At 36.5% G+C, this 9,734-nt stretch overlaps 1 protein-coding gene across 1 annotated transcript; it reads right to left on the bottom strand.

Moving 5' to 3' along the window:
* Nucleotides 1–64: 64 nt before the first annotated feature.
* Nucleotides 65–9,461, bottom strand: LOC125871105 (aspartic proteinase 36-like). Its single transcript, XM_049551699.1, has 10 exons — nucleotides 8,834–9,461; nucleotides 7,932–8,061; nucleotides 7,573–7,823; nucleotides 6,518–6,745; nucleotides 5,703–5,865; nucleotides 4,808–4,881; nucleotides 4,591–4,687; nucleotides 4,380–4,443; nucleotides 959–1,030; nucleotides 65–799 (listed from the first exon to the last, which is right to left on the bottom strand). Exons 1-10 carry the CDS (start codon nucleotides 9,082–9,084, stop codon nucleotides 627–629), a joined length of 1,503 nt encoding a protein of 500 aa, XP_049407656.1. The 5' UTR covers nucleotides 9,085–9,461; the 3' UTR covers nucleotides 65–626.
* Between the last annotated feature and the right edge of the window lie 273 nt (nucleotides 9,462–9,734).

The raw sequence follows: 9,734 nt of genomic DNA, 5'->3' as shown, positions 1-9,734 counted from the left end.
TAAATAATGAGTCCACAAAGTTATACGAGAGCCCTGGAGGGTTGGGTGGGGGAGCAGATTAGTATAGTACTCAACAATTTCCATTATACTGAAACATTCTAAAATGTGTTACACTGCCAATAAGACAAATAAGAACTGAAAATTTTAACAAGCAGCAATGCTTACTTACAACAGCAAATTGCTTTTACAATGATGCAATGTGCATACAGAGAAACCAGTGTTTGACAAGAAGTCCAGGCCTTGAAAGAAAAAAATATTACTTCTACAACAGCTTGACCAATATGAAGCAAAAAGCACAAATTGCTCTCGTCTCGCCTCTAGTCACGCATCTTCACTTTACCATCCTTCACTAAGAGGTTATTTACATGGCAAGTCACAATAGAGACATCTAAAGGAAAAATCTTTTTGAGGTCAGAACGAACGTAGAGGCCTCTTCTTCTATGCATGTGCAAGTCAGGACAGAGACAACATCTAAAGGACGAATCTTTTGAGGTCAGAATGAAGGTAGAGGCCTCAATGAGACAGGAATAAGCTCAGGGAGGAATTTAGTAACGACACAATTCCTAGCCAACTACAGTAATATTAGTTGGCAAACTAATAAATTACCAAAGGTGGTCAAAACTGAATTAAGTTAAAAATGAGGAACCAATCATAAGCACCACTAATAGCAGAAGAGCACTAGCTCTCGTGTGCTGCAGACTGAACATTGCACAGCCTGATGCACCGTTCATGCTCAACTGTCCAGCGTTGATAAATTCACCCTTGCCAGAGGTTATGGACACATTCACAGATGAGGAACCTATGACAAAGACATTAGTCATGAGAAACATCAAGAATAGAGAACAAATTCAGAGGGAAGAACCGAGGAAGCAAGCCATGCCGCACAAAGAGAAAAAACCCCACAAAAAAAGTAGAGTGGAAAAATAATAAACATCAGATATGAGAAGAGGGTACTCACAATCATAATCTGTCCACCCAATCCTTTGCCGAGCCAAGTCATACACAATGATTTTGTCTTTCAGAACAAGATCTGAAAAAAAAATAAAAAATACAGTAAGTTCAACCTAGATTTCTTGTTTATCTATAGATACGGAATACTTGGAGAAATGAAGAAGCAGGGCAATGCAATAAGTCAACTCGCAAGGAATAAAAGGTTCAAATGCCAAAAGAATAAATGGAAATTTTTTGAGCATTTATACTTTTAGATCATATAGAAAAGTTGATTCGTGGAAACGGTTCACCTTGGGCTAGTGGTGTTAAAAGGTTAAATCTCCTAACTTAAGCTAACATGGGATTTTATACCGATAAACCAGAAGATCAATTGAATAACCAAATTTAGAAGAATGTCTACGAGGGAAGAGGAAGAGAGCTCAAAGGCATATGCATGACAAATAAAACTTGCACTCAGGACGCATATCAATAGATCAATTTCACTCTGTTCCAAACTAGTTACTCAATTATGTCTCTGTTCCAAGCTAGTTAAGGTCTAATATATAAATCATCTGTGACCATTCTGCTCTGTTTGACCTATTTCATTCCAATAGTAGATACTCCCCCTATTTCAACTTATGTGTCTTACGGAAGTCTGCTTCAAAAAGAATGTCACTTCTACATTTAGTAACACCTTAATTCCAACATCCTACCTGGCATTTTTAAGACCACCGTATTCAGAGGACATTTTAGCACATTTAACACATTTTTAGTTTAAGACAAATTAGGAGTACTCTACATCAAACTTATACCAACACTAACAAAAGTATCTCTAATGAAATTATAAAGACTCCTGACAAACACTGGACTCAGTAGTACAAAATCAAGCCTTTTCAACTAATTTGTATGATTGCAGGACCATCTAACATCCACATTTTTACGACACTCAATTAGTGGACATGTAATGTTCACTCTTTACATGTCCACTCATTATATATTATTATTATTGGTCCCAAAACTGTTGTACTAACTTATTTTCAATTTGCTGGGAATCATTCTATCCTCAACCAACAATGAACAATCACGCAACACTCTTTCATCTCAACCAACATGTTTTAGTTTTTTGTGTCCTTTCCTCCTCGAAATTTCGCTATTCTACTGGAAGATTTGAGCGCAGATAACTTGATTGTCTGCATCAAGGCACCATAATTCTATCTACTATCGCTTCACATTTAATACTGTTAGAATATAAATAGGTTTATACAATCCTATTAGAATAGGAATAGGTTTAGAAATAGAAATAGGAATACTAAATAGTATCCTACTTGGTAAAGGATTGTATTCTAGGGTCTATAAATAGGGTCTCAATGTAATAATGTAGACACAACAACACAATTCAATAATATTTTTCCCATATATTTCTCACAAATACTTTTTAGGCAGGGATGCAAAGTGAACTTGCATTTTCTAGATAGTGTCTTGCATGTACTTATTCTAAAAACTTGCTATATAGAGTACTTCACCATGGAGCTTTTGATTAATTTTGCTAATTAACACTGTCATCTGCAGTTAGCATGCATCATGGAACCTCACCATTTATCCTACCAGATAACTAAGTAAAGACTCACACATAACACGGACATAACCACACCCCCCCCCCCACACCCACACCCCGCAACCTAAACAAAAACAGAAGATCAATACATAGTTCACTTAACGTTGGCAAAACATTGTGCTCGGTTTAGACTTTATATATACACGCAAACAAGAAATAGACAGTGTTTAATACCTTTCACTTAAATTTTCTCATAAATTATGTTACTGTAGATGTCTTGCATATATGTGTGTGAGTGTGCATGTGCAAGTTGGAAAGAGAGAGGATTAAGGATCGAACACTCACTAAGAAGTTAGCAGGCATGAATAATAGAGCTACACCTTGAAGCAGTTTGGAACTCAGCTCTTCAAGTTGTTTTAGCCAGCAGGGGAAGGAAAAAGAAAGAACATAACACAACTCGAAACTCGTGGTTAACTTAATCCTAGTGCCTATGGCACCCATTTCAGACGAGTTAAAAGTCAAAATCGACCAGGAACAACAGATCATACAGAAGGTTCCTAGTTTGGATGTCTAAGAAGTATGCTTTTTGTGCTGATTAAAAAAAAAAATGTGTTATCGAAGTTGTTTATAACTACGTAATAGACTTGACTTATTTCTACTTTCACAAGTGCTCCACACATTTGATGGTCAAAACTCTTGCCTACCCCTTAAATCTAGTTTTCAACCAGAAGCCTCTGATTGCCAACAAACTCACCCACCCCTTAAATTATTTTTCAACCAGCATGATTACTAAAGATGAATGAGAACAGTGCACCCTGTCTAGTAAACGTGTTCTAAACATAAAATCTTGAGGTCATGAATGAGAATGTCCTTTAGAAATAGGCCCATTTGATGCAACTCCAACCTTAGCTCCTTTAGAAATAGGCCCATTTGATGCAACTCCAACCTTAGTTTAGGAGTGCAGTCATGTATCCAGTCGAACACACCTTTCAATGTATTAACTTTCAATGAATTCCACATCTGATGTCTTCAACATCAAAGTAGCAATCACGGCCTTTGAAAGATTTAGAACCGTCCCACACCCACCTTTCAGTTTAATAAGCTACAATAGATATCTTTGTAATGCTCCGAGATGTTTAGAACACTTGGGATCAACAAAAACAATGTAGCATTCTAAGAGGCGGAGGTAGAGTAGAAAGTAAGGGTTTAGCAGAACCTAGAAGCTTTGGTCCTAATCATATATTTGTCTTAAAATTCATTTAATACGTACAGATATATAATTTCGAACCCAGTGAGTGACTCAAAAGGACTAGAATCCAAAACCCATAAAAAACTTCAAATCCTGGATCCACCTTTGAGCGTTCTAACCAATAGCAAATGAACCCAAAGCAAGTAAATTTGACATAAAAAAACGGAAGACTAGGCAAAACTGGATATATGAATTTCGCATCATACTTTGGAACATATCTAACCCAATCACTGGTACCGCAAGTATACCTATCGTCTGATCAACCATAATAAAAGAACTGATGCTAAAAAGGAAAAGACCAAGGGACTGAAATTTTCTAGCTACAAACTTTCAAATTGCAAAATTATGTCCTACTATCTAATAGAAAATGGATGGCCATGTTTCATCAACATTGATACTGCACGAATGATGATTTTATCCAAGCATACAATTAACAAGGTACACGATTCTGTTTAAGCAGACAATCACCAAGTTATATTTTAGTTGGTTGAGTGATGGAATGCTTAAGCACCCACAAAGACACTAACGCACGGAATGATGCAGAATATATGAGAAGTAACCATAATCCTAGCAGATTTGTTGATAAATTAATCAGAAACCAGCTCACGGTTTAGGCATAGATGTTATAGTAAATAAGGAACCAACCTCCTAAAATTGTTACACCTTGATCTTGTTTTTCAAAGCCTATGCACCACATAGCAGCGCCTTCCTGTTAGAAACATTCAATTGAGTCACTTACTGTTTAGATTTGTAATTCATTAAAAAGACAATAGGGCAGCATTATAGCATTGTTGATATAGTCTCAGATGATATTTCAAGAAGACATTCAAACACAAATACAGATACCGGTACTCACAACAAAGCCCATATGCACAAGGTAGTCTGCTGGTCTTAAAGCCATTGATGCGCCACCATCGAAGTTCAAAGAAACTGGGGGAAATATCTCAGCTATGCTGTTTCAGAAAGAAAAAGGTTGTCACATTCGAGTCACCAAAACAGTTGGGTAAAGGTATTTTTGTTGTTAAGAAATCAAGCCTCAAAGTAAATATCTATTCAACTATAGAAGAATGAACCTTGAGGACACTAGAAAGCACGGTTTTGTTCGTGAGATGATTGGCCTAGTTGATTGTGAAACAGCAGCAGTTATCTGCAGATATATGATAAAAACAATTTTCAGGATAAATGCTAAATCAGCTATAACCTTCTTAGTAAAGGCACATTCCCCAGTGTTGACTTAAGTAGGGTTATGAACTATTTTGATCAGGATAAACGAAAAAACAAAGTTTAATCTACTCTTCCATAGTCCAGTAAAAGAAAACATTATATTATTATGTGGATACTTGAGCCTAAATCCATATCACGTTTAACATAAGTGGAGTTGGAGTAGACTTATGCAGGGTTAGGCTACGTACATTAGACCCTTGCGGTCCGGCCCTTCCCCGGACCCTGCGCATAGCAGGAGCTAAGTGCACTGGGCTGCACTTTTTGGAGTTGGAGTAGACTTTAATTGAAGGTCATCAAGTCAAAATGTTATTTTTATCCCCAGAAGTAAAAGGTAACAAACACTGTATGGTTGCAGGTTATCCTTTCATATAGAATATTATACAAACTTGTAAAAGATATACACAATCCACAATAAAACGGACAACACAGTTTATTGCTACTTTATTGTCCTTTTGAATTGGAACAAGAGTTAATAGTAGAGTTCAGGATATGAACCGTTTAATAACAATGGCGTGAATGTTGGTTTTATTTTTGTTCTCTAGTTGAAGAGATTAGAAGTGAATACATTATAATGTACACTATGGACCTGCACAACTTTGTTCTCTAAAAAATATGCAGTCAGATTTTTGTTGACAAGTATGTGGTCAGATTATCCCAATTAAGAGATGTGGATATAATTTTGGTATAGATATAGAGAGCAGTTGGACATTCAAGTTGAGAAGGAGAGAGTATTGCAGAACTTACAGCACTGACAAAGGGATCATAAGCTTCTGCGGCAATATAAGACAAAGTTGTACCAGAATCCACAATAGTTCCTCGATTGCCAGATGTTGCAAACACTGATGGATCAACAGGCACCAACTGTCCATTAACAGCAATGCTCTGCAGATATACATTGTAATGCGCTCTGCAAGAGTGGAGAGCGGATAAATAAAGCTAGCTAAGACCATTTTCTTTCCTGGTGCCCATCCCATCCCCGTGCTTATAGCTTTTTTTGTTGTTTTTTTCCGTTCTTATAGTTGAAAAACGAATAATGTAGAAAAAACATAAAAAATACACAGAACCAGGATATGATACTCCGGTCCCTCCTTCTCAGTTTGATAGTCCTAGTTTAACCTGACATGCCTATTTTAAGTAAATGGTTGAAAGTGAGTGCTGTTTAATATTAATTAGGGAACATGTGTGTCCATACATCGACTATTCTATTTGTGGAGAATAGAGAGAAAATAACAATGAGAACACTGAATAAGGATCTCACATAATTTTTGAGTTATATGTGTACATAGTAAAGCTTCATTGGTATCATCTTCGCAAGAACCCAAGACTATGAATCTATATATGCGGGAAAAAAAAAATATGGATAAAGTAACATAAAACTCAGGATGTAGAAAGCATGAAATGATTTTGGTACAATTCACATGCTCAATATGAATCATAAACTATCAAGAACACAACTGCTAGATCATGTAGCACAAGGCACATTAAAGATGAAACTATTAAAATCTCTATATCCGTCATAAGCAAGAATAGAAACTTCATTGTACTGTAACAATACGTACTGTGACGGAACAAGGGGACTATATACGATTCTCGGATCCAAAATCTCACCAAGGACTAGTATACCTCCACCATTTCCCTCTCCTTTCAAGCAATGTGAAAATACTTTAGGAGTAATCCCACGAGAAGACAATTGAGATATTACTGAAAGTCCCTGTTGACCAAACCCAAAAATCCCATCAATTGCTCTGTCCGTCTTGGTCAAGTCCCCAGACTGAGAGGTGCTGCACCTGTTTTGATTCAGATACAAGTATAAGCTTTGGGTAAAAGGAATATGCATTCAGCTAAAGCCACATCTATAAGAGAAAGATAAAAAAGCAAAAGAGTAGAAGCTAAAGGCCATGATAGAATAATGATGATCTAAAGGATACAAGCACCGAAGCACGTCAAAAGCATTACATCAAGGGTGTGTTCGGTACAAAGGGAAAAGTTTTCCATGGAAAATGTTGAGGAAAATAAGTGGATTTCTTTCTTATTTTCTTGTATTCAGTACGTAAGCAAAAAATATAATCCTAAAAGCATTTGTATACAATTTAGATAATTATTATGAGAGGTGGAGGTGGGGTGTAGCGGTGGGGGCTATGGTGGGTGAGGTGAAGATGAGGTGTGTTGGAGTGAACTAAGGTGATACCTAGTTACAAAACTTGATCAGTTATGAGATTGAGACGATCCTTCTTTTGCATCTCAATGATCAAACAAAACTGAGCTCATCAGATAAAGAAAAATAATTAAATAAATCAAAAAGAATGAAGGAAATAGAAGATTTTTTAATAAATGCAAACCCAATTAAGTTATACATGAGAAGTCTGTTGATACTCGTTTTATATGCAACATATGGTATATCTAACAACAGATTTCCATCACATGTCTAACTTCGATTACTTCTAACTTATCCATAGCTTATTCTTCTAATTATACCTATCTAGTACTCCAGGATCTTTTCTTCGTTCAGTAATAGATATTGTTGATTGATATTCTAAAAACAAAAATAGATATTGATGATTTGGTTCACACGAGTAGACGTGCTTACAGTCTTATCTAAGAAATAGCTGCTCACCCAAAAACAATTGGTGCTGAAGAGTTGGCAATCAACGAGGTTCCCAGGACTGTATCGAAATATAATAAATCGGCTACGTAATGACCAGTGGTGCCACTCCCATCTCCATACTGAAAGGTGTAACCACACTGATTGGTTTCTGTAGAGCACTCAGCAGAGGTAGTTTGAACTATAGAGGCGCACACTTGGTCCCCACAAGAAATGGGAGAAGCAGTTGATGAGACTGTAGCATCATAGAAGTTGAGTTCAACCTGCGTGCACATAACACTGTCAGAAGCTTGTAACAGAAGGTAATTCTTTTTACCACACTTTTTCATGGGAGTAAACATTCATAACAAGATGAAGGGAGGATGAGTTACCCCAAGTCCACTTGTTCGAGGACAATCGTCACAGGAACTGCAGGTGACCCACAGGATATCACTGCCAGTATCAATCTGCACATTATATTCTCTTGGCGGAGTTCCCAGTCTCACTTTTGTAAAATAAAGGCTACAAACACAACAAAAGTATAAAACGAGAGAAAGAGAGATGATGGTCAACAAAACTGATAGTGTAGAACGACATATACATCTACATAGTATAGTAAGCCCTCAAAATCAATAGCATTGCCCGTCATCCTTAAATAGCAGAAGGCAAATGCCAAGACTGAAACGACATAGCTAATGTTCGTATTTTTAGGCTTTTAGCAACACAAAACTTATCATTCTTACTTCAATATCTTACATCAGAATAGGAAACAACACAATTTGAAGCAAACAGTACTATCACTACTACATCAACATCAACATCAACATCCAATTGACAACCACCTAGAAAAGAAAAACAGCATGATACAATTCGTTGCACTACGGGTACTTCAATACACTGAAAAATTTCCCATAACCATGATTTTCTGACCAGCTTTTCCACACCTCTACTACCTCCCACCATCGCAAGTAACGGGTAACTCTAGGATAAACAGGAAGAACTCACCTACTAGTACTTTAGATTGAATATCAATATCTCAAACAGAATTCATAGAGATGTAAGTTCAATTCTCAAATCCTTAAATCCTCAACCCAAAGAACAGACAATTTACCTCACACTTCATGACACCAAATTCACAAAACAAATAACACAAAACACACTATAGGCCATGATTTCCACACATTTCACAGAAAGTTCAAGTTTAAACTTCATAAAGAACCAAACTTCCCCATCAAAACTTTCAATATCAACCAACCAAAACTCTCAAAATCAAGAAACATGGTGAAACAATTACCCGACAAGATAAGGGTCAGAGGAACCGACAACAGGAAAATCAACAATACCACCACCAAAACTCTGCAACATTCGAGCATGTCTAGCTTTATCCCTAGCTCTAAGTTCCTCCAGCTCCACTTTCCCATTCACCGGAAAAATCCTCTCCAAACTAAGCACCCCCGCCGGCAATTTCTCAGCTCCGGCATCCACCAAAGAGGCGGCGGCGGCAGCCACCACCAAAACAACAGTCAACAACTTCATGCCAGACATCCCATAAAAAAAAAACAGGTTCTTGAAAAAAGCTAAAATATGTATGAAATTCTACAAATTATACAAATATAAGTACAACCCACTTCAAGAAACACTAAAAAGATTGGATTTTTAACAACAAAATGGATGAACAAGAACAAGAACAAAAACAGTAATCTTTATTTGGGATTTGTGCTTTCAAGAGAGAGAAAAGAGGCTGTCTTGTTTTTATTTTTTTGTTTATGTGAGTACTGAAAAAAAATGCAAATTACATGAACAACACCACTTTATATACTGTTATTATTAGTGTATAAAGACAGTGAGTAATCAAATGGTGGAGCCACTGAACTGTCAAAAATGGGGCTTGTGTGCATGCTTGATTAGAGAGTTGTTACAAGGGTATATTGGGAATTTTGTTTTTCATCGTTCATGTTCATGTAAATTTCACTTCAATTACATCTCGTTTCTATTGAAAATCTCAGCACATAATACAATACTCGTATTAAATACTTTAGACTCAAAACTCAAATTTTGAAAAAGAACACTCATTACATAAAATCTTGTTCATGTAAATTTCACCTCAACTACGTCTCGTTTCTATTGAGCATCTAAGTACATAATACAGTACTCGTACTAAATACTTTAGACTCAAACTCAAATTTTGAAAAAGA

The sequence above is a fragment of the Solanum stenotomum genome, chromosome 7 (assembly GCF_019186545.1).
Source record: "Solanum stenotomum isolate F172 chromosome 7, ASM1918654v1, whole genome shotgun sequence".
NCBI classification, from domain to species: Eukaryota; Viridiplantae; Streptophyta; class Magnoliopsida; order Solanales; family Solanaceae; genus Solanum; species Solanum stenotomum.
The sequence above is the reverse complement of the archived record's forward strand: the minus strand, read 5'-3'. Positions and strand labels throughout refer to the sequence as shown.

What these genes read in the sequence shown, in the direction of transcription:
- LOC125871105 (XM_049551699.1), bottom strand. Translation starts at nt 9,084, where the DNA reads ATGTCTGGCATGAAGTTGTTGACTGTTGTTTTGGTGGTGGCTGCCGCC. An exon ending in TGCTTTCTAGTGTCCTCAAG is followed by an intron (nt 4,688 to 4,807) that starts GTTCATTCTTCT and finishes TTTCTGAAACAG; the next exon opens with CATAGCTGAGATATTTCCCC. An exon ending in TTGTGCATATGGGCTTTGTT is followed by an intron (nt 4,444 to 4,590) that starts GTGAGTACCGGT and finishes TGTTTCTAACAG; the next exon opens with GAAGGCGCTGCTATGTGGTG.